This window comes from Oryzias melastigma, linkage group LG5, assembly GCF_002922805.2.
Source record: "Oryzias melastigma strain HK-1 linkage group LG5, ASM292280v2, whole genome shotgun sequence".
Classification (NCBI taxonomy): Eukaryota; Metazoa; Chordata; class Actinopteri; order Beloniformes; family Adrianichthyidae; genus Oryzias; species Oryzias melastigma.
Window position 1 is genome coordinate 28,842,803 of NC_050516.1, and position 25,105 is coordinate 28,867,907.

General features: G+C 37.7%; 3 protein-coding genes and 1 long non-coding RNA gene across 5 annotated transcripts in view; 2 read left to right on the plus strand and 2 right to left on the minus strand.

Annotated features, from left to right (window-relative positions):
• The window catches only part of LOC112144639 (twinfilin-2), an 11,034-nt gene extending 2,568 nt beyond the window's left edge, over window positions 1-8,466 (plus strand). Inside the window, exons 2-9 of one of the 2 annotated variants that reach the window (XM_024269280.2) lie at window positions 769-947; window positions 3,386-3,481; window positions 3,586-3,690; window positions 3,836-3,850; window positions 4,043-4,168; window positions 4,275-4,425; window positions 7,234-7,355; window positions 7,893-8,466. In XM_024269280.2, coding sequence (XP_024125048.1) covers window positions 769-947; window positions 3,386-3,481; window positions 3,586-3,690; window positions 3,836-3,850; window positions 4,043-4,168; window positions 4,275-4,425; window positions 7,234-7,355; window positions 7,893-8,060 — 962 coding nt within the window. In that variant the 3' untranslated portion in view covers window positions 8,061-8,466. The remainder of the gene's footprint in view (window positions 1-768; window positions 948-3,385; window positions 3,482-3,585; window positions 3,691-3,835; window positions 3,851-4,042; window positions 4,169-4,274; window positions 4,426-7,233; window positions 7,356-7,892) is intronic. The other variant, XM_024269282.2, reaches the window with a different exon arrangement.
• Window positions 7,137-11,176, minus strand: LOC112144643. The gene is made up of 4 exons (XR_004947923.1): window positions 11,041-11,176; window positions 10,297-10,388; window positions 9,710-10,168; window positions 7,137-7,995 (listed from the first exon to the last, which is right to left on the minus strand). It is a non-coding gene; the product is annotated as an uncharacterized LOC112144643 (long non-coding RNA).
• Window positions 11,177-11,243: 67 nt separating this feature from the next.
• LOC112144642 (cytokine inducible SH2-containing protein) lies at window positions 11,244-13,438 on the plus strand. Its single transcript, XM_024269285.2, has 3 exons — window positions 11,244-11,835; window positions 12,242-12,405; window positions 12,507-13,438. Exons 1-3 carry the CDS (start codon window positions 11,816-11,818, stop codon window positions 13,004-13,006), a joined length of 684 nt encoding a protein of 227 aa, XP_024125053.1. The 5' UTR covers window positions 11,244-11,815; the 3' UTR covers window positions 13,007-13,438.
• Window positions 13,265-24,798, minus strand: hemk1 (HemK methyltransferase family member 1). Its single transcript, XM_024269283.2, has 11 exons — window positions 24,510-24,798; window positions 20,463-20,636; window positions 20,274-20,365; window positions 20,093-20,186; window positions 19,854-19,973; window positions 16,836-16,900; window positions 16,677-16,726; window positions 16,491-16,596; window positions 14,462-14,557; window positions 14,128-14,238; window positions 13,265-13,992 (listed from the first exon to the last, which is right to left on the minus strand). Exons 1-11 carry the CDS (start codon window positions 24,570-24,572, stop codon window positions 13,941-13,943), a joined length of 1,023 nt encoding a protein of 340 aa, XP_024125051.1. The 5' UTR covers window positions 24,573-24,798; the 3' UTR covers window positions 13,265-13,940.
• Between the last annotated feature and the right edge of the window lie 307 nt (window positions 24,799-25,105).

Here is a 25,105-nt window from a genome sequence, read left to right on the forward strand (position 1 = left end):
ACACAGAAAGGTCCCAGCCGGGATTCGAACCGGGGCCTTCTCGCTGTGAGGCAAGAGCACTAACCACTGCGCCACCGTGCAGCCCATCTTTTTGAGTTTTTTCGGCTAATATTTTAGCTGGCTATCAGCTTCAACGTTTTCAGCTATCAACTTAAGAATCTTCAGCTATTAATCTATCGCAGGTAATGCTATATATCTAGTTTTTAAAATGTTTATTATTTTATTTATTTATTTTTTTTTTGGTGAAGATTACAGAAATTAATTGTTTAAAATTTGGCTTTGTGCAGCTTCTGGAAAACCATACATCTTTACGTTTAGGCTGTGATTGTTACACTTTTTCTGTTAGCCTTCAAACCGACCCCGGCCCCCCATCAGAGAAAAAAACAATAATGTGGCCCTCACAAGAAAAAGCATGGGGACCCCTATAGGAGATTTGACGCAAAAATATTCCCAAAAGTTGAATTGCTGTCACAGAGAATCAAAAAACTCTTAATAAAAGCACACACGCTGTGGAAATATTCACTAAAGAAGCAATAAAATAGAAAAAATATCGAAATGTTTGATAATACTTTATTATGATCTTAAGAAGACTGTAAATGTATCTCCAATTTTTTCCCCAAAAGACTTTATATATACCTAATGTAAAAACAAATACATTAAAATGTCTCTGAACATGTTTGTGGTAACACAAAAGTACTGCATGTTGGTTAAAGTTGTTCATCAGGTTGTTGGACTGACGTATGTGATGAGTAGTGGTCTGATTTTCAGAGCAGCTGGTGCTGGGGGCCTACAGGGATCCGCAACACAGCTGGGACCAGGATTATGATCACTTCCTGCTTCCCCTTCTGGACGAGCAGCAGCCCTGCTATATCCTATATCGTCTCGACTCCCAGAATGCATTGGGCTATGAGTGGATCTTCATCTCCTGGTCTCCTGACCAGTCTCCAGTAAGAGACAGAAGTGTTTAACAGCTGCCCGTGTGGGATGCAGGGTAACGTTAGTACAGCTTTTGTGTGACTTTTGCCGCTTTTTGTTTGTCCAGTCGAGATCTGAGGAAAGGACTGTGATCTTTGGGATGACACCACCATCCTACTTCACAAAACTGGAAATACTTTAAATAATTGTAGATTTTTTTTCACAATTGTAGAAATGTGTAAATAAATGGTTGGTGTTAAAATTCAGAAAACAATAAAAAAAAGTAAAAAAAAAAATTGTTGAAATTTCAAAATAGAGAACTTAATATGTATAATTACATAGAATATTTTATTTAAACCTGATTATATCAGTTTTGACTTTCACATAAAAATTATATATATATATTTTTTTTTTATCCATCCTCTTATGTTAGCTGTCTCCAAGGCCCAATCCGAATTCTTCCCTTCTCCTTTCCCCTTCCCCATCCCTTCCATTTGAAGGGGTGGTTTAAGTGCTAGTCGTGTCCGGGAGATGAAATTTTTTAAATCTGCCCCTCCAAATGGAGGGTAAACAAGTCCTCCATTGCGACAGTAAACTGCGTTGCGCTGAGCTTTTCTTCACGTGGGTGCGCTTTGAAGCACAGAAGTTTACATTTAAATGTAAGTAATGACTTTTTGTTGTAGCCTAACCTTTTTAAAGTTACAAATCCGCTGTTATGTATAGTCAAGCGCTAGAAGCTCAGCGCCAATGCTAGCGGATCAGCGGTTATTGGTGACGTCAATGAACAAAAGTGACGTCCAAAATATGAGACACTATTTTTTCATAACTCTCTGTTTGGAGGGTAAATGAAGGGGAAGTGAGAAGGGCTAGGGAGAAGGGAATAATTCGGATTGGGCCTTAATCTGACTTTTTGGACCAGGTTAGTTTTGACTTAAATCAGCTATTAAAAAACTATTATTTCAAATCTGTTTTTTCCCTCAATTTTTTGATCATCTTGTTAGGGCCTCCTTATCATGAAATCCCTCATTTGAATGTTTTCTTGTCAGCATACCTCAAAATTTAAATTTGAAAAGATGGTAAAATGAATCATGATACAAGACGTATCGCGATACATGTGTCAATAAGCAATACATATCCCAATTAAACTCAATACAGTACCAGACAATAATTCACTTTTTTTCCTAAATATGACTTGACAATAAAACATCAGAATATACATTTTTCACTAAAGTAAAATACATGTTATTTAATGATCAGAACATGAAGCTCTGCAACTGTCTCTCATAAACAAGTTGTTTTTACCCATTCAAATTTATCGTGCTTTTATTTTGGTAATTTAGAAAATATTTAAGGCGAAAAGACTGAACTACATGTTTGCTTTTAAATAATCAATTAAATGGCAGTATTTAAAATCGATGCAAATAAAGTATCGCGATATTTCACTGAATCGATATTTTCTTACCCCGCTAGTAGAATGTGCATAAAAAAGGTTATTTATGGAAACATTAACGATGTTAGGGTCAGTTTCGACCCATAAACATTAGCTTCAAGGATAGGATAGTTCTTCTTTTCTTTGGGTTACAAAACTTGAAAATAAATAACGAGCAGGATAAGTTAGAACAAAACATATAGATTAGCAAAAGTAAACAAACAACAACCAATTCATTTTATGGAGATAAAGGTCATTGACTGAGTCAAAAAGCCTTGAAGCGATTAAAAAAATCTGTTTTGGTACTCTTATGCTTTTAAAAGTAAAAAAAAGGTCGGTGCTGACCCCAATAAAGGAAGGTTTAACTATATTAAGTTTATTTTTTGCTTTTATTATATTTTTTAAGAAAATAAAAGTCCATCAGATTTCTGTAACGTCATTTAAACATATATTTTTAGTGAACTTTGACAGTCAGGGACACGGTTTGCTATGACTGTTTAGAACAACATGAAGTTCTGCAAATGATCGTCTGCAATCAAGAAAACAGATGTACTTTAAACAACTGAAAAAGATAACCAGCTAGTGAAATGCAACAGAATTGTTGTAAAAAAAAAAAAATAACATTTTAGATAATGAATTGTTGTCCAGGAGCAAATAATCTACTACAGTAAAATGTCCCTTCGCATTTATATGCTCAATTAGATTGGTTTCTAAGTCTAAAGGATCCATATTGTGTTTTTTTTTCTTTTTTTTTTTGAAAACCAGGAGAAAAAAAGTCAAAAGCTTTTAAGCAAAAATCAGTGATAGTTCATTTTTATCTGTCTCACTTCAATTAACTTCTTAAGACCAAAGCTCTTGTTTGACATGCTTTTTTTTATAACCCAAAATATGAAGTTTACACGTGTGGACACCAGGTTTTAAGAGCAGAAACATCATTAAAAACTGAAAATGATGAGACTCTTGTAGCTTTATTCAAGCTGGAGACTCGAGTCACTGGAAATGCAGTTTTCATCTGCGTGCTTTCTGCTCCGATGGCTGCAGGTCAAACAGAAGATGCTGTACGCTGCCACCCGGGCCACAGTCAAGAAGGAGTTCGGCGGCGGCTACGTCAAGTACGAGATGTTCGGCACCACGGAGGTTAACGCCGTCTAACCCAAACACAGTTCCCCCATCTATTCAGCGGCGATGACACGTTGTTCGGACACTTGTAAAACGCCTCTTGTTTGTGTTTGCAACACTAGGAGGACATCTGTTTGCAGGGCTACAAGCATCATGTGTCCTCCTGCTCTGATCCGGCCCCGCTCACGCTGGCCGAGCAGGAGCTGAAGCAGATCAAAATCACAGAGGTGAGAGGTCAGCATGCCAACAGCGGTGGCGTCATCATCACACATAGCTCTGAGTGTGAGCTAGCTCCTTTTTTTAAGAATTGCTGAGGTGAACAGTTTTATTTCAAAGTTTCACACCTTTTAAAAGTGACATCTTGTTTTTCAGGGGCAGGTCAAACAGGTATGTTCTTCACAGTTTTGTGTAATGATCAGAGAGGGAGCACGGAGGATTATAGAGACCTTTTTGTGAACTTTTAATAAAATTATCACTGTTGCTTTAAAACCTTGAAGGACTATTACATAAATATTCTTTTATTCTCTAAATAACATGAATGACTAGCACTAAACCTTATATGCTTGCTGCCCCCTGCAGGTGAAGGCAGAGATCAGCGTGGAAAGCAAACACCAGACGCTGCAGGGTTTAGCATTTCCCCTGCAGGAGACGGCCAAAAGAGCCCTGCAGCAGCTCTCTCTCAGACACATCAACTATGTGCAATTGGTACATCATTTTTCTCATATCTTGCTTTTTTTTGCATCTTAAAATCAAGCATTTTAAGCAAACGTACATTTGATTTTGCATTTGTGCAACTGGACGCATTTTTCAGAGGCTGGACACAGAAAAGGAAACGATCGAGCTGGTTCACTCAAACCCGACGGAGACTCGGGATCTGCCCCGTAGAGTTCCCAAAGACACTCCCAGATATCACTTTTTCCTTTACAAGCACTCCCATGAAGGAGACTACCTGGAATCCATTGGTATGATACTGATCCATGTTCTGTCGTAAGCCTGAAACTCTTTTACCTAGAATGAGGCTGTATCTTTGCTCTGCGAGATTATCCGGGATCAAATATAATTATGTTTCCAAAAAAGCAGAATAATCAAAAACACAATTTAACTACATCGATGCTTCACTGTCGAAAAGGCAACATAGAAAATACATTTAGGGACACAAATGCATTTCTGTCTTTTTACACACAATTACCTGTTTACTCAAAAGGCTGCAGAGTGCATTGATTTCAAATGTGATAACCCCATTTCATCATCAAGGACTTTAAGGAAATTATTTTATGCTAAAGTGAGATTCTGTCAATAGCTTTTTCAAACTGAAAATGGATTGAGGAAGGACAGCTCTAAAGACGACGGTGTGTTTCATGGGATTTCAGTGTCAGGAAAGATTAATTTCTTTTGTAATCCCAATCATTTAGATTTAACAGAAGTCTTATTTCAGCATTTTGATAGCAGTCCAGATGTGATTTAAAAAAATATTTTTTGAAACTGAAAATGCAATCAAAGTAAAGATAAAACTAACGAAGACAAACGACAAAAAAAGGCATATATCTATACAGAGTTACATCACACTTAGGATAATTAGTCATGAATGAAACTAAAATATGTACACGTGTGAGTAATTCTGTTATAATTATTCTAAATCATAAATAGATCTTTATTTCTTATTCACACAATACAAGAAACAGTAAAAACCATTAAATATTAACGTTATCAAAAGGAATTTAATTAATAGCTGGAAAGTGGGAGGAAGCAAACACATATAATCCCACCGTTATTGTACTTGATTTAACCTTTTATTTCTACTTTTTACAAATATCATTATTTGATCATTACCTTCTGATGATTTATTTACATTTTACTAACACAAATGCAGATCATTAAAAAAATCCACAAGTATCAATAAAATCAAATAACAAAGGTACATTTTTAAGTAAATAAATCATCATATCACAGACCAAGTATCAAAGTTTGATGTATTTTGTTTGACAGTAGAAATAATTATTGCCAAATTTGAGAAATTGTTATAAATCACATGATAGATAATCATTGGGATTTATTCATATAAATCACACATTAAAGTGTTAGAGCGTATTGATATGATTAGATGAGACTCTAGCTTTAATCATCATTAATTATTGATTTATTATTATTATTTTGAACTATTATTTGGTCCAAATGTGTTCTTGTCAAAGCTGAACCAATTTACAGGTATGGGTTTTATGTTATCTCTCTAAAGACGGTTAAAAAAAATAAAAACAAAAAAACTGCATTTAATTTGATCAACTTTTATTGATTTCTTGAATATTTGTAATTTCCTGTGATCCTCACAGGACCTGATAGCCCAATTTGGGCCCGGTAGTAAAATACTAGTCAAATCAAATCACATTTGAATTGAATTAAAATGGTTAATTTTGTGCAATCAAGCAAGAATTCAAGTGAAGTACAATCTACAGAGGTATATATCGGTACAAAGATACGTCAGACATAAGATAACTCAAATTATAGATCGCTTGAAAGGGAGTGGGAGGAAGCGAACTTATATAATCCCAGCCCGGCTCGACCGTACCATTTCCTGTACATGAATTATCATTTTCCGGTTCATAACTTCTTATCAGACATTTTCGTCTAACTAACAAAGCCACGGGCCATTAAAAATCCCTGTGTATCAATAAAATCGCATGACTATGTAAGTAGATATAACACTATTTCAGACTTTATCACAGCTTATACAGATTCAGATTCAGAAAGCTTCAATGAAATAAATGCAGATTGTTTTTCATCAGAAAAATCATTAATATAATCAAGTATCGAATATGTTAAAAACAGAACATGTATACAGATTATTATTATAAGGAGTCGCGTCTGATTGTGAACCGGAACTGAGAAAATCAAATCAAATCAAACAAAAACCAATTAAACCAATTAAAAATCATTTGCATCATATAAAAACACATTAAACCAAAAAAGTCAATTTCATCAACGTGCATTCAGAACATGGTTCAACATCACGTTACTGATGCTCTTCAATCTTCCTCCTCGTGTCACATTTAGCTCCAAAACCTGCATTTAATAAAGTAAAAAACACAGATTGAACGTCTGCTCCTGCAGTCCTGCTCTGTCAACGGCCGCAGGGACAACTGTGTTCAGTCAACGTCTTTTCCTGGGTTTTCCTGAGGCCATGTAGGGATCTTCACTACAGAAATGTTTGTAATGTATTACGGGGTCAAAAGGTCAAAGATTATGGTTAATCAGTAATACTCTCTTGCATAAAGAGATTTTTTCCAATTCTGTACAACTTTGGTATGATGTTCTGTGGATGATCCTTTTTTTGCTCCAATAATTCCTGCATTAAACAAAAACATGCTAAAAAAAGAAATAATCATTTTCTTCATCTAACTGGAGTTCTATTTGAAATTACTTTGAATTAGCAGCTAAAAGAAAATTGCAGCGACCTTTTTCCCTGCATGGGTTTGATGCACAATCCCGCCGTCCGTAGTAAACTGTGGTGACCCCGTGTGTTATGCAAGAGACTTTGAATTTGTCGGTGCAGAGTGGCTACGCTGTTTAAAGCAGGTCAACCACATATTGGCTTTTTTTTTTCCCCTCCTCTCAACACTTTGCTTTAAAAAACACAGAGACCAGATGTAAATAGGCTGCATCGCAACATCAGTTTTCCTTTTTTTTATTTTTTTATTATTCTTCCGTCATCTGCAAATGAGTTTGTTTCTAAATGTGTTTTCCTAATTCCAATAATAATGCTCCCTCCTCTCTAGTGTTCATATACTCCATGCCAGGATACAGCTGCAGCATTAAGGAGCGGATGCTTTATTCCAGCTGCAAGAGTCGGCTACTGGAGGAAGTGGAGAAGGATTACCAGCTGGAAATATCTAAAAAGGTAACAGATGGATAAGCGGATGGAAAAGAACATTAGATAATACAGTTTAATATATATATATATGATAGTAGTTTATCACTGAGGACACTCGGGTCATGCTGTGTGTACTTTTTCTAACATATGGTAAACAGTTTAGGAATATTCCAGATGGATTGCTTTTGTTTTTGCATTTATATCTCCTTCTTTTCTAAATCTAGTGTTTTTTTTTAATATGTTTCTATCCTGGCTGCATGCAAAGGCTTAAGACATAATGACTTCCAGAATCTGTGACAAATCTGTTAACAAAGGCAGAAAAAAAACCCTGAAAGAGCTGAAAAATGTGGGGTAGAACTAAGCTGATTTGGACTCCTAAAATCCTGGTAACAGCCCATGTGAAACTTGTGCAACCACAATCTGACTAGTAAATGTCAGAGCAATTTATGGGCAAACGCTTTTATTAGATTCTCCAGCAGACTGTTGATTTGAATTTTGTACACCTGCATCCCAGCCATGTTTTATTTATTTATTTATCTTTCTTTTTGGGGTCTTGGTTTGCAGCTGGAGATAGACGATGGAGACGAGCTGACGGAGGAATTTCTGTACGACGAGGTCCATCCCAAGCAGTATGCTCACAAGCAAGCCTTTGCAAAGCCCCGAGGCCCTGCAGGAAAGAGGGGACATAAGCGTCTTATTAAGGGAACAGGAGAGGCCATACCGGATAACTAAAGGCGAATCAAAGCTCCGAGAAAGCTCTAACAGTGCTGTCTGCTGATGTTACTGACTAATTTACTCAGAAGAGCAAACACAGAAATGCCTTTTTTTAAGTTAATGTCCTGAAAAATGATTTTGGAAAACGTCCAGCTTTTTTTTTGTTTTGTGGTATTCATTACATGACAAATTAAGACAATAAATAAATAGCAACATTTGTAAAGAACTCAGGGTGACATGAACACAGATTTGTGCTTTTTGTGAAAAACATTTGCAATGTTTACAAAATAAAACAAACAGTTTTGTTGTCTTGCTAAAGCACGGACATGCATTTGAATGTAGCTGTAGGTACACATTTTCTATCAATGTTTGTAAAAACTTGAGCAACATCTGAAAAAAACATATCAATAAATGAATGTTTGTACTGTGGTGTCAGTTTTTTTTAAATAAAAAATGATGCATATTTATCATTTTTAACATTTTAAGTGACAAATGTACAAAAAAAATAAATGCTGATGTGTTTCATCAAAGTGCCGCAGCCATTTATAACTCTGGATTATCCCATATGACGCTACATGTAAGTATTCGTATTAAAAATCTAATTTCAGATGTATGGTGTGTTGTTTTTGAAAAAAAATAGTTCTAAATCTCTTGTCTTACCTGCAGCATCACTTCCTATAGATTCCTTCCAATCTTGCTAATGCAACTAAAATGCTTCATGATGATTAGCTAAAAAATACAAAATTTGTTGTTTTCATTTAGAGTGCAGAAAATTGCATTTTTTAAAAGATAATTTCCACTGTTTTTTAATAGGACATATATTGCTCACAAACATTCTTGTGACAAATGGTTGGAAAAATACTGTGTAACAGATACTTTGCAACAAGTACGAGACAAAACTCTTTCAAAACAAGAGCAGTTTGTCTTCTTTGAGTTCAAAATGTAAAGATTGTTTGGTGTTGCAACACATGTGAAGAGACAAGAAAGATTTAGTAAAGAAGTAAATTGTTTTCCTCTTTAATAACTGTTAGAATCCTTCTTTTATAGGTTAAAAAGTTCTAGAAATCTCCAAGATGCCATTACATTTAGTTGTGCATATGGTGCATATAGTTGTGAATATATATACTTCTATCAGAATGGATCTTTTGCATCCACGTGGGCGCTGATGAATCTGCAAATTATCTCATTTGTTGCTAAAAACCTTTTCACATATTTCCAGAATCATCGTCAGTAAGACGCATACTTGAACTCATCAAACTAAAAGTCTTCTGCAGCAGTTCGATGATTCTAAAAACTCGACGCATCATCAAGGTTTTCTCTCCTAACTGACAAAGGAGGAATTTATGCGGCCAGTTCCAGGCAATCACAGATTTTCTCAGAATATCCTTGAACCATGTTTTTTTTTCTTTTCACCCCCCCCCCTCCCCCTCCGCCTAACAGTGTTTTTCTCTGTCTCAGACATCACCCACTTCTCAGTAAAGTCTGAGTATAAAGCATGTTTATACAAATAAGTAAGGCTATATTCAAATAATCAGCAATAAAATGTGGATAGTGTGTCGTAAACACGAGAGGGACTAACCTCAAAAGATAAGTATAAACCGGTTAATTACATGCAGAATTAATAGAAATGCATTTATTTACAAAAGGAGGGAAAAATGAGGCCTCACCTGATTCATCTGGATGGATTTATCTCGGAATTAGAAGACCACAAAGATAGATTTATCTTCATTTGAATGATCAGCAGCTCTTAAAACCTTCAAGGTTTAATTACATTATTCTTTGTATTTCCACATTTATGACCTGAGCTTTGCCAAACAGCTTTAAATTATAAGGCTAAGTGACTTCAGTCTGACTCAGGAGGCTGTAACATGAATGAAATCTAAATAAAAGTAAATAGAAAAACAGCAAAATCAACGTTTTAAAATGAGAAAATGTCAACACCATAAAAAAAAGGCCCTAAAATGTGTTTATACACAAGAACTCGCAACTTTAGTCCAAAGTCTAAATTAAAACGGAAATGTTTTGTCATTAACTATTAACTACTGGGACGTCCCTTAAAAACAGGAGGAAAAATAAACCTGGAAATGCTGACATTTGAGAAGCCGATTTCTGTCTTCTTAGAAAGTCTGTAATTAGAGCTAAAAATAATAAATCACAAAGGTAATTTAAGGTGTCCCTTGATGTGAAAACAGCCTTTTGCTGACATTCCACAGGCTAAATAGAATTATGGAGATAACATCAAACACGCACGGACCTCCATGCAACATCTGAAGCAGAGATTTCATTTCCATGGCGAGTTCTGCATTGCAGATCCATCTGTTTGAAGGTAGAACACACGGAGCACAGCTGGAAGAAAAGACAGGCTTTCTAAGAATCCATTCCTTCTTTTCTTTTTTTTATTCTCTCGACTTTAGCATATTAGTAAAATATAAAACTTTCCAGCTTTATTGTGAGCTTATTTTCTGGGGCTCTTCTTTTGTGAGCCAGAAAAACATACTTATTTGACGGCTTCCAGTAGGGACAGATAAAGTCAACACGACTTCTTAGAAAAAAAGCTCATTACAGGATTCCTAGGAAAAGGTTGAGATTCCGCTATTTGGGATCAGAAGGCTTTTGTGAATAAGGCTATTATTATGCAGAACTTTTTAATTTTCTCTCCTTTTTTCTTCCTTCTGGAGCTCTTAGAAATAACACATTTGAAATCTTGAGGCAAACTATAGCTTGGAAGAAAATTCTATATAATTCCTAACAGATTTCTTAAAAAAAAAAAAAGCTGGTGAAAATCCAAGAGAAGGCTGAAAGGTTTTAATTAAGCAAAACTGTCAGGAATGATTCAAACACAATCCCTGGAATAAATGTAACTTCTAATAAAAACACAAAACAAAGAAAATGTTCCCAGTATCGGGTTAAAATCTAACATTTTAAGGCCTCTCTCACAAAAGGCATTTTTTTGTTTTTTTCCAAACATAATAAGTGAATATCTGAGAAAACCTCTCACTGTTTTTCCAAACAGGATCGAGGGAAATCTGCGTTACTGGAAAAAGCCAGTGTGCATTCCTATTATCTTTAATGTCGAGGCGGTGAATTCCCAGAATGAAGGCTCTGTCAGGGCCGCCCGGGGGGGCGGAGTCAGGTCATGCAACGATTCCTGGAAAGCGAGTGAGCAGAAACTGCCGCGCGCTTCCTGGGAGCGAACGAGCGAGCGCCGCGCGGCGATTCGGCGAAGGAGTAAAAGACGACGGAGCCGGAGAGAAGAGGCGAGGAGCGGAGAGACGACGCGGACGGCCACCCGAGAGTCCGAACCGGAGGGGGTTTAGCGCCGAGAGTCCGAGACAGCCGGGCAGGACGAGCCGCCGAGCGCAGGCGACCCGCGGAAGAGGAGCTCGCGCGGCCGCGGTGACGTCACGGCCGTTAAAGAGTTCTCAGAATAGACTTCTAGGAAACGGAGCGTTTTAAAAGCCAAGCCTTTACTCTCTGCCTTTCACACATTTGGATCCCGTTCCTGCGACAACACACTCCGAAGCGCCTCTCAAGAAAACTTCACTTTTATTCTTTTTTCTACATATTTCTACCCACCTACCTACCTACCTATAGGTGACCTTTTGTTTTATTGTGGGAGGAGGAGCAGATCCTGCTCGGGCTTTGTTTCGCTGTCAGTCCACCTAGTTAGAGCAAATATGCTCCAAGTCGCTTCAGTTTTCTAGCAAACGCAGAGAATTCTTGTTGTTTTTCTACTAAAATCTCATCGGATCCAAGCAGGAGGATTTAATAGTATGATTCTTTGTGTTCCCGGGTGAGTAGACTTTGCTTTGTTTTTCTTTTCTTTCACTTCAGCCTCTTACGAAACCATTTTTTTACACTATAAACGTCTGCAGTGCCTTCATATTTAACACCGTGAATCAGGTTTTTAGGAGATTGTTAAAAAGAAATAAGGAGTTAAAACGCCAAGGGCAAAACAGACTGCTTATCTGGAACATGTACTGATTCACAGGAACATACCATTAATCTAACTTTGCTTTTTTTCTATTTAAAAAAAACCTCTTTATGCAATAAAACTGCTCATTCTCAAATGTCATATGATAAAACAAATTTATATTTACAAATACACTGGATTGAATCTGGATTCCTAAAGCTATAATAAATATTTGATGTCCCCTAAACTAAAGTGTTTTAATCTGGTTGATTATTTATCCCTTCAGTCCCAGCGCCCTCTTGCCTGCTGCTCCATCATCTGAAGCCCGGTGGGGCATGCGAACAGGAACTGTACCTCCTACCCCTTGCCTTCAGAGCACCCCTCCAAAATGGGACCCCACCAAAGATCTGCGTGCAATCGCCAGCAACTTCTGCTACCTGGAAAATTCAGGTAAAAAACAGCCCCAAATTATCTCGAGATCTTCCTACTTTCCAGGATCGATGTTTTGTTTTGAAGTGACGTCGACTGACGTTCAGGAATGTTTGTTGCAGGATGGTACTGGGGAGCGGTAACGGCGGCTCAGGCACACGCAGCGCTTCAGGACGCGTCAGAGGGAGCCTTTTTGGTACGGGACAGCAGCCACCCTCTGTACATGCTGACGCTGTCGGTCAGGACTGCACGTGGACCCACCAGCATACGGATCCAGTACAGCGGAGCAAAGTTCCAGCTGGATTCCAGCACCCAGGCTCGGCCCTGCCTCTCATCCTTCCCCAGCGTGCCCAGCTTGGTGCAGCACTACATGAGGGCGGAGAGGACAGCTGAGGAGGGGCAGGTGGAGGACGAGGCTCCCTCCAAGCCCTGTCACAACAGCACCTTCGAGGAGACGTCTCTGGTACTGAAACTGAGGTCGGCCGTGTACAAGCCTCAAGGCCTCCCCTCCTTACAGCACCTCACGCGGCTCGTCATCAACAGACACACCGACTGCCCTGACCAGTTACCACTCCCAAGGCCTCTACTGCGCTACTTACAGGAGTATCCCTTCAAGGTATGAGAGGGGGGCAGGGGGGGTCTGTGAAATCGATCCCTGTGGCTGAAGCTTATTTCAACTTTCAAAAGACACTGTGGAGCAGGCCTTTCATGCCTGTGGAGGCCAGTCACAAAAGCAAGTGCAAATTCAACTCAGACTGACGCGTCTGGTTTTCAGACCTAAAACTGGCAGACGGACGGAGAGGAATCTCACAGAAGACGACTTGCTTGCAAGAGAAACACAGTACTGTAATCAACACTTACTCTGAGATAGATGTTGAAGTTTTTTTTTCTAATCTTGCTAGTTCTGGATGTAAATACTGTTCCTGCGGAGGGGAAATAACTAATTCCACTGATGACTTCTTTTATGCCATTTTATTATTTTTTTTTTCAGCAAAAATTTTTTGTAACTTTTACATGTGTACACTTTTTTTTATTAAAAAATAAACAACTGGAACATAATTTTCCATCATTTTTTTCCCCTTGCAAAAAAAAAAAAGAAAAAATAGCCGTGACAGCTATTATGAGACAAAAAGAGGTGTTTTCGGGTCGAAATTTGTAACGAGGCGCAGATTTTGCGAGGAAGTAACGGTCACGCTTGTGCAAGCGACGCATGCGGTCTGAGTCAGCGGGTGGACGGGCAGAGGGGAGGACCGCTCATCAGCCGATTCACAGAACTGCTGAGCGCTTCCAGGGAGGAGGGTGAGCTTCTGAGAGGGGGGATTCTAAGAAAAGCTTCGGTAATTACCTTCAGCTTTGAGCTCGCCTCGGTGCCATCGCACCGTGTGTAATATTGTGAGAGCAGGGTGTGGTGACGACTCTTATTGGCCTTAAAGTGCAGCGGGGATGTGTGACTGGTTCCAGATTGTGGATTTTGAGAGCGCAGGCAGCATGGTGGCCCGCTTGGCGAGCCCAGACGGCGGTGACAACTCAAGCCGGGGTTAAAGGATCTCACTCTCTCAATCCTGATCCGGCTTTCGGGCCTCGTTTTGAAGGATGCAGAACCGTGGTCTGAAAAGCAAACACTAAATATGAGCAATCTATAAAAACAAAAACAGCTGATTTATCCTTTTTCTTCAAATCTTAATTTTTTTCTTCCTGTAAATGAAAACGTGCAGCCAGGTGACCTTCTGTTTTCACACATACCTGCTACAGATGTCGTTTCGGGTTTCAATATACTGCAGACTGTCCACGTTCACCTCCACCCACTGCTGGATGAGTGGCGGGTGTCTGGGATCCACCTCCAAGTAAACACGACTGTTTTTCACGGTAGGGACGACAAAAAAAGAATTCAATCACCAGCGCGGTCGGATTATAAGAAGTAACCTTGAGATGGATGCAGGCGGCGGATGCCTGGAACCGCGCTCACTGGAAGTCTTTAAGAAAGCTTAATTCATTAGAGAGGCAACACGATACGTGTTTTTCAGAACGTGCTGTTCAGGCGACGAGCTGCCGGGCGCCGTCCAGCAAAGATCTTTACCCTTGGTTCTGCAGAATACGAGGCGCCAGCGTCAAAATCTGCTTTATTACATTCAGGCCGTCTTCACCTCCATCCAGAGCTGAGCGGTCTTCAAATCTGAGATCAGAGAAACGGCTCAGCTTCACCTCCTTCAAACGACTTCATGTCAAGCAGATGTGCAGCAAATTATGCTCATACATTGTTTTTTTCTGAATTTACTATCAACTTTAAAACAACATATCCCTTTTTTTCTTAGTTTTATAAAATAAAACTGGAATTTATAGACAAACTCCAATGAAAATTGTTTTTTAATATGTTCTTACAGCCTTTTTCTCATGATGAAAATCATACATAAGCTTAAAAATGTTTTTTTTTAATTATTTTTTATGTTTTTGTAAATCAGGAGCAGACAGAAATGCAGATTGAAAAATCTATTAGCGTTGACGTAGGTCAACAGGCTGCTTGTAGACCAGGGGTGTCGTAGATGGCCAAAATCCAAAACACACAGGATAAATATTTATTGAACAAAATAAATCTACATTTTTAAAACTTTAAAAACACAACTTTTTTACATTACTGTGAATATAAAACAGGCAGGAATATTATTCTAGAATAAATCAACCTAAACCTTAAATAACTAATAAACAATACAGGTTTTTACATTTTGGCTAAAAACAGCATAATCATAATATAAAGACCACTAAAAACAATTTTACAATAGATTAAAAGATGATTGGAGTAAGATAGGTATGATCTTGTCATAAAAAACAACCAGAGAAAAGTGCATTGAATAACAATGATTGATTTTTTAAAAATATTTTTGTAGTAACATTTTAAAAGTGTTTATTAGCCTTTTGTTTGCTTATGCCTCCTTTTCCTGCATGTGAACTTAATTGTAGGAAACTTCTTTGAAATAATGGGAATACTATCTGATAAATTCAGGACATCGTGTTTGTGCTCGACTATTATGTTCATAACTTACATCCATATAAAGTCCCTCTCTAATCATCTTTTGTTGTATTGTAAAAAGCGTTTCCAGTGGTCTTTTAATTATAATTATGCAGCTTTTAGCCAAAAATCAATACAAACCTGGGCCATTTTCTGGGACATAAGTTATGTCCGAATTCTCTCGCTACTCATCGTACATTTGCCATTTTCAATCTACTAATTCCAAAATTGAATGCAATAGAAATTTCCCAGAAGTCTTTGCGAAAAACTAGGATGCATTGATGCTCGCTAGATTAGCAAATATAGACCACGATGCATTGCAGTTGAACAATTTCAAACCAAAAAAAGTGTTTAAATGTAATTTTTGAATAAACCATCCACATTTTCACCATCAGAACACAGTGGAATCATAAATAAACATCGTGAAATGTTCGTATTGATTTGATTTTGACTTTGTGAAATCGATTACATCATATCCGACGTTTAGAAAAACGAAAGAAAAGTAGTGAGCATTGTGTCCGAATTTCCTTTAAAATCCTGGGCACTAGATAGTCCTACAGTTTTTTTGTAGTTAGGGATTAGGGAGGGAATTCGGACACAACCATAGTTTCTAAAGGAGATTATTAGAAAATCATCTCTGAGCTGTGGGCGGGACTGTTGGCAAAGAGTAAGCCCGACCCCACTTCCCATTATCTATCTGTTTGCACTCTCTTCTGCTAGCTTACAGCCCCTCACAACCTAAAAAATACGGATATAACAAGAAGGCCAATCAATATTGGAGCCATCCAGACGTACAGGTTTCAGATGAGGAAAACAAAGACGGACGTGGATCTACTCGTCTATAAGTGGAAGCATCAGAGCTTGTATAGCCTTCGGTGATGAGTTCTACAAGCTTTTTCAAGCATATTTTTTGTCTGCTCCTGATTCACAATGACATAAAAAAATCACAGAAAAGCAATTTTAAGCTTTTAAGCATATTAAAAGCACAAAAAACACAATTTCCATTGGAGAAATGACTTGCATGACAAGGAAATCAATTTGCAGCAGCATTTTTTTTTCTAAATAACAGTGTTTCATGAAAAGGAACAAAAATGTTATTCACCTTAAGATCTCAGGTTGCAGGGTTGCCACGTCTTGTGAAAACAGGTAAGGAGGGTTACTGACTAAAACTGCGGCTGAGCCACTGAGGCCCAGCAAAGTATCTGCATCTGAAAAGCCCAAAGCAAAACACTTCAATCTGCACTTTTTGTTCATTTTTCAAAGCAAAGAGAAACATTCCCGCACGCACCTTTCATTACGTCAATATTGTGAACCTGTAATCTGTCCTGAACCCCGTACCTGTGTGGGGAAATCTGAGTTCAATCGGCGTGCTCAACTAAAACAGTCATTAGAAATCAGAATAAATCAATAACGGCTGACATTTATAAGTGTGCTGAAATGGAATGACCTTAGTGCATTCTCCCTGGTTAAGTCCACTGCTTCCTGGCTTCGATCCAAGGCTAACGCTTTGAGCTTGAGGAACAGAAACAATCAAAAAGGTAAATTATTGTTGCAGTCTCCTCAAGGGCTTTAGTCCGTCTCTGAGTTTGCTTAGAGAAAATACTGATGAGTTTAACTGTGTAAAGACAGCTGTTCAATTAAAGTATATTGCAGCGACTATCACCTTTATTTATGTGCTTTGATGTCTACTGACAATAAAAAATCTTTTTTTTTTCAAAATGCGAAATAATCACAGTTACAGGTTTTTTGTTTTATTGTGAAAAAACTGAATTTGTAACCATGGTAACAGTCTGAGTAATACACAAGTTGAAGGTTAGTAATTGAAGTGTGCAGCTAAAAAGAAATGTCCTCAGCGTCCCATTCCTTGTTCTAGGCGAAAGGGGACTGAGGCAAAGCTGTCGCTTGACACGCCCAGGTGAACAGACAGGTTTCAACAAGGAAACCAAAAGATCCCAGCAAAAAAAGAAAACTCTCACAACAGTGTTTGTGCTTCGAAAGTCTGAATGTTGCTCAACCGGTGAAGTCTTATGACCTTTGTCAAATAAAGACGGCGGATTCACTCGACACGTTCCTCTTGAGAAGGAATCATGTGACCAGAAAAAAAAAAAAAACAGAGGAAGCCAATCATCATCTTAAACTAGCAAGTTTAGGTGCGATGCGTCACCCGCTGCCCCCTTTCTCTGATTGGCTCATGTGATTAGTTGAAATTGGCTCATGACTTCCACAGATGCCTCTATTTTTCCTGCACTGCTGAACGAGCTCAGCCTGTGTGCAGCAGAAGCTGCAGACTGATGTGGAAGTTTGTGTGTTTGTAGACAAAATCAGGATTCTGGTTCATCAAATCCTGTCTTTTCTTCTTATGTTTTTTTTTTAAATAAAAAGTATAGAAAGGATCAAGATTTCTAAAACTGCCCGTCTAGATCTTTTATCTGACTACATCCTTTGTTATTTGCATTTCCCTTTTAAATCCCTGATATTGAAAAAAAAAATGCAGACATTCTAAAGAGTGGACAAGGTTTACACATTATTATCACAGCCTTTGTTGATGAAAACGAAATAATAGTCAAGAAATATGTCGTTTTATTATGCAGACCTTGATTTTGGAAATTCACTTCTTATATGGCATTTGTGTCGCTGGGCTACAGTCATTGACGGTATATGAGAATTGGACTGAGTGAGTGTCACTCAGTCAGTCAAACGATTATTTTAGTAGTCGACTAATCACCTATTATTTTTTCCAATTATTCGACTAATTGGGTCATGTGCAAATTGGATGTGAAGCACATATCTTAACTATCAACTAACTACAAACTAGATATATAGCATTACCTGCGATAATGCTAGTGTGAATACTGTAAGCTGAATTTGGCCACTGAAGATGCTAGTGCTGATAGCTGAACATGCTGAAATTAATAGCTAAAAACGCTCAAGTTGATAGGTGAAATCGCAGAAGCTTATAGCATAAAATGCTGAAGCTGATAGCTAGCAAAAACATTAGTTAAATGCCAGTTTAGTCTAAAAAATGAAGAAAAAAATGTACAAACAGCTAGCATGTAGCTAAGAAAATAGCTAAACTTCAAAATATCCTAAAAAAGAAATCAGAAAAAAAACATAAATTTGCCAAAACAGCTAGAGCGTGTAAATATTAGCCTAACTCCAAAACAGCCAAAAAACAAACAAAAAAAAATTGGCTAAACTGCAAAACTAACCAAATAAAACCAAAAACTTAAAAAAAGCTGAATTAGCCAAAACAGCTAGCTTGTAGCTGAAATATTAGCTAAACTCCAAAATAGCCTAAAAAAACAAAAAAAGAATAAATTAGCCAAAACAGTTAGTGTGTAAATACTACCCTAACTCCAAAACAGCCTAAAAAAAACAAAAAAAAATTAGCTAAACTCCAAAACTGACCAAATAAAACCAAAAACTTAAAAAAGCTGAATTAGCCAGAACAGCTAGCTTGTAGCTGAAATATTAGCTAAACTCCAAAATAGTCTAAAAATCTAGCAGAATGCCATTATAATTTTCAACTTTACAACACTTCGACTCGTTATAATATGAAGTAACGACTAATCGACTAATAAATTAGTTGTCGACTATTTAAATATTCGATTAGTTGTCGATTAGTCAACTAATCGTGGAAGCCCTAATCAGCAGTGAGCTTGTTAGAGGGCCATACCCCTTCTACTAAAAAGCAGGATTGTTGATCTGTCACTCAAACGTTTCGAATGTTTGACGTGCGACCAAATACTTTATTGAGGTTTGTAACTTGAATAGTTTAAAATTATCTGTCCCTTTGATCTTTAAACTGCTTTAAGTAATTTTAACAATGGCTGTTTTTTGTTTTATTTCTGGTGTTTTATTCCCATTTTACATATACTTGGGACTGTAAAACCAGACTGTTTAAGTTTACAAAATTAAAATCCAACATTATTCTGTATTTCAGAGCAATAAATACATTGTTCCCTCATATTTTACTACCCTCTAATATATTTATAAAGATCGCAAATCATCGATCTTGGTCATAATCGAATTTTCGGGACCAGATCACGAGTTTTCGAGCGCTCAGATACTCGTTACGGCCCTAGCTTCTACGTTCAAAACTCTTGTGTTCACACATGCTTGGAAGTTTGGAAGTCGTTTTTTGGGCTCTACGTAAAAAACGTGCGGCTATGATGCATGGGTTAAAAGTTTAACCAGTTAAACTTTGACACATTAGGGAATTCAAAATTGTTCATCAAGGAGAAATTAATAATTATGGTTTTTATACAGTATATTGGAATAAACCTGTGAAAGAAAAAACCTGGAGAAAGATTCACCAGATTTGAACCACTTGGAGATTTTACAGCACATCTCTTCCGATGCACTAGCATCAGTAGCAATAGTGCGGTGTGAACACTGTCTGCCGTGTTCTTGAACACATATCACATGGCTGGCATGTAGATAGCTTAAAAGCAAAAGGACTCACCTGTGGCCGACTCTTCAGCAGACTAACAGAAATGGCCCCAGAACCGCATCCAACCTCTAAGACTGTGTCTCCACATCCAAGTAGTCTCTGTAGATCTGTTAGCACAAGTTCAACCAACTCCTGCAGACCATAAAACAACAAAACTGTTATGTTCATACAAGGGCAGCTCTGAGCTGAGCTCTGAAATGAGCTCTGAGCTGAGCTTTGCACACATGTGCAGCCATTTTCCCTCAGACAACCTCTGTTTCTGGTCTTGGTATGAAGACAGGAGGCCTCATCTTGAGGGTCAGGTCTCTGAAGTCCCACTCTCCAATGACATACTGCACTGGCATTCTGCACGTGGACACACGAGTATTCTTAGTAACAACCATCGAGTGCATCTAGAGGTTTGGAAAAGATAAACAGGCTGCTGAGAAGTACCTAGACAGACGCCGCGTGCAAAGCTCCCACAGCCGATCCGTTTCCTCTTTGCTAAGAAACTCTTTTAACCTCTGTTGCTCAAGACTTTCCATCTGGGTGAGGATCACAAGTGCATGCTGTCACGTCCAGAGCAGCTATTGAGAAACGACAAAAGGATTCCTGGAATAAACTCAGCAAACAACGACTCACCGTTTTAGCGCCCAGCAGATATGCGGTGATGTAGCGGCTAGACAGCTCTGGCTCCGACACACCTTTTCCCTCAAACTGCTTGGTCCAGAAGTCGACTGCCTGGAGAACAGTGATGCGATCAGCAGGCAAGGCTGGAGCGCTGCATGCACGTGGGCCATGGAAACCCCACGGCGCCTGCAGCGAAACACATGACATCAGGTTTGAATCAACCCAGAGGCAGATGTTGGTTCCATGAGAATCTGCCTGACGGACGCAGACATTTATGAACTCATGGGACAAATAGCTGGTATGAATGAAAAAAAAAACTTCATAACTTGAAACATAATGTAAAAATGAAAAAAAAATCACATTGCTTTTGAACTAATGCTCAACTGGATCAAGCAACAGATCTTTACAAAAATGATAAAGCCAGTAGAAAAGATGAAAAAATGCTTCAATTATTGGGATAAACTGGAATAAAATTAATTTGAAACTGATAACCCTTTTTAAAGTTTTATCTTCTGGTGTCTTCGCATAGATGGTGCACTAAAAATAAACTGACCTTTGTCTAGGTACAGTTTTTCCAACGTTTATGTGCATTTTCCAAGTCGGACAGTCATTTTTCCGATCATTCCAACACCACTTTTCTTTAAGTTTGCGTTGTTTTTTTTTAATTTGGCCTTCAGCCCATCTGTGCATGTGGTTCTAAAGTGAGAATTTTTCTTTCTGTTTTAAAATAAATATATGTATTAAAAATAAAAATGAAAGCACATTTTTGTCCACATTTCCTGTTATTTTTTTTCTCTTAAGAAGTGGAATAACTAAAACATGGCATGGATTTGCTTCTGGTCGGGCCCTTCTGTCAAGTTTTAGAACTCTTTGTGGCTCATGAGTCAAAAAGTTTCCCCACCCCTTTCTCAGTGCTCTTTTATTTTAGTGAAAATAAAAAAAACCTGTGTCGTTTTCTAGGACATAGTTTCTGCAGAGTGGCAAGACTTCATTAGAAATTTGCTTCCAAGTTGTGGGTGGGACTGTTGGTGCAGAGCAACCCCGTCCCTCTTCCCCTCCCTCTTTCTGAGAGCTCTCTGTTTACACTCCCTCCCACTAGCTTACAGTCTCTCAGACTGAAAATCTAAACTGGAATTTTTTACGCTGGGTATTGACCAGTCACAAAGCTTCAGGGAGAAAATCCGACCACTCTGGAGATTTTTGGGAAAATCAGCTCTGTGTTTACAGATGCAAACTAAGAAAAAAAGGTTCTACTGTGAAACACGGAGGACGTTGAGGTATGATATGGGACTGCTTTGCTGCATCTGAGTCTGGATGTTTTGAATCTGTGCAGACATGATGAAATCTAGACACCATCAAAGCTTTCTAGAATAAAATGTTCTAGAAAGATATGTCTATCTTCCAGCAGGAGAGGCAAAAACATCAGAGTATTCTGATGGAAGGAGCTGAAACATGACAGAAGCTCACGCATTATAGAGTTGGGATTTTCTCACTCATCTGTCCCACGGCATTTCGTTTTCATCTCTATAGAGTTTCACTTAGAGGTTTCCTTCCCTTCTTCTTCTCAAAGTAAAGAGGGCAGAGGAGGTCAAAAGCTTCTCCCTGGGTGTTTTTACTCAGTACCAGAGAGTACACGATCATATCAGAAACAAGTCTGTCTGCATTTCATGCCTCCGTAGGTGTTCAGACACAAATATTTGCATTTAACTTACTGGAGAGCGTTTCCAAAACATGGCAGCGGTTTTGACTTTGATTCAACAAAAACTGTTCAGAAATTCAGATGGCTCGCTGACAGGAACGGAATTTCTTTGTATGACTGTATTCATTTAGAGTAAAAACAAATCTGTCCTGAGGCTCGGGTGATACTGAGGAGTAAATATTTACAGGTGTAATCTCTGATTCATTAGATCCACTTTAGAATGGGCAGAATAAAAAAAAAAATGTTTGATTTATTTTAAAAGTGCTCCCAGTGGTCTTTGAATAATAATTATTCCATTTTAGGCAACATTTTTTTCAAACTGTGATGTTTTCTTAGACCTAATTTCCTCAGGACAGCTGTAGTTTATTAGAAATTCACCTCTGAGTTGTAGGCGGAGACACAGAGAGTGCATGTCGAAGAAAATCCTGGTAATATGAATTTTTGAGCAGATGATGGGAATACTGCAGCAAGAGGGAGAAGGTGGAGGACTTCAAAACCTTTATGTCAACAGTCCAAAGTAGGGCTGGGTATTGCCAATAATTTCCAGAATCGATTCAATTCACCAGAGTCTGAATTGATTCGATTCATATTTTTTTTTTTCGATTCACTTGATTCAATTTGATTCAATTCAATTTTGAGTTTACAAATGTCAGCACATTTGTTTAGAAATACATTAATAATCTACTATGTTTTTTCTTGTTAGTCTGATACAGTTCACATACTGTAAAATGTGTTAGTGAAATTAAAAATGAGATTGTTAATACCAAACAGTGTTACATGGACTCTCTAACAGAGAAGCTCCAGCAATTGTTCTGCTTCTTCTGGAGAGCGTTTCAGTTTGGCCACTAGGGGGCGATTGCGCTATAGCATTACACCTTATTCCAGAAGAAGAAAGTATTATAAAAAATGATGTGTTAGACCACAAATGGTTACTTTGATAAATATTTAATTAAAAAAATCATGTCTGTAAGTAAATAAAGATGCTAATTTAGTGAGCAATGTTTATTTACGTTGACCTACCGTTAGCATTAGCCGTCCTATGGGAAACCCCATTATACGTTAGCATCAAGCTAGCAGACTTTAGCATTATGCGTTAGATTGATCTCTACTTTTATAGATCGATTAATGATCTATTAAGCTTAGATCGATTCAGATTGATTAATCGATTTTATCAAGATAAGAGGTGTGTCCATGCAGCTTGAAAATAGGTGGAGGACAGTGTCCAGGGTGAGAGTTGGTGAATGGACAGGAAAGATGTACAAGACGACAGTGAGAGCAACAAGGTTTAAAATTTGGAGATAGACACTGAGAGCTGAGGTATTTTGCCTCAGGGAACCAGACTGAGATTATTTGATCAGACTTAAGGTGTTGACAAAATGATGCTGAGGATGGAGCAGAGGATCAAAGACGAGGATTGAGGTGCGAGTGAGGAATCTATATGCAGAGGATATGGATGGATGTGAACAGATGTGGTACACTGTGGTGACTCCTGAGTGGAATAAGCAGGCCAGCACACTGCAAAAATACAATCTTAAGAAAGTCATGTCTTATGTGTCTTTTAGTTTTTTTAAGTTTGCTATACTTGGTAATTTTATGTCATTGTTTTTAATTGGCTCTTATACTTGTATTATCAGAGTGTTTCTTTTTATTTATTTTATTTTTACAATTTTTATTTTATACTATTATCTGTTGCGTCTTTGTGCCAAATGGACCTTGAATCTGCAATAAAGTATCTATCATTCATTATTTATTTATTTTTGTCTTACAAGGAGATAATCGTATTAGGAAAGTTTTTCAATACCAAATCACAGCTTTAAAAAATAGGCTTTTTCTTAAAACATGTTATGGTTGTTGACAATTTTTTTAGCTTAATTGAATAATAGTTTGATATTTGTTTCACATTTTAAATTATTTCTAAGGGGCCTATTGTTTAAAATGCAAAGGGGTGCTTGCAGGTATTTCATTACAAGCAATGAGGATGACAAAACAACTGGCAAAGAAATATTAAAATGCAAAATATGTGAATATGGGTATAAAAATTGCGGTTATAAATAATTCAGCAGTTAAACAATCATTTGAACCTTTTTTTATCTTTGATAATCATCTTCACTCTAACAAACTCTTTATCCTCCTTTCCTCTGTAATTCTGCTGCAGGACAGGTTTGTACACACGTTAGACCCACTTATCTCACCTAAAAACAGGCACTGACTGGTCTTATCTATGCAATTATTACTACATATCAATAAACTACACAATTCTTAGCCATTTAATAATTAAACTTTCATAGTTATTTCTGTTGCACTGCATTATTAATTCTTGTCTTAGTGTGATCAAACATCTTCAGATTCTAAGAAGTTACCTTTGTTCCGCCACTCCTCAACCCGATAAAAGCGGGACCTCCTCTGAGCGCTCGTCTCCACATGTTCAATAACAACACAATGACATCCACAAGTGACGCGAATCATGCCGCTCTCAAAGCTGCACTAAAACTTTACATTTACAACTATTATCCTATATTATCATTATTCACTACATTAAGTGACAATAACTTAACTGTAAACTCAACATATTTTCTTTTTTCTCCCACGTGCCATTGGAAATGGGCTCGAAAGTGCTGCTTCACCCTTACAGACCAATCTCACCAACTGCGCATGTCTGACTCTCGTGATGCATGCTGCCTTCGAGTACGGTGGTTAATATGAACTACACAATTTTGAACGTGATTTTGCACTTCAAAATTAATACAGGGGCGCTAAAGACTCTAAAAATGGCGGCAACCTACTATTTAGATATTTAAACTAAATATTGTACAGTTAATAACATTACATAACAATATAAATCTGATATTTAGAGGCGTCTCAAAAACCACTGTTTCAATGAGTGAGACTGTAAAGTCAAAATGTAGAATGTCAGAGGTTTTATCCTTTGCCATGTATTAGTTTTAAAGATATAGAT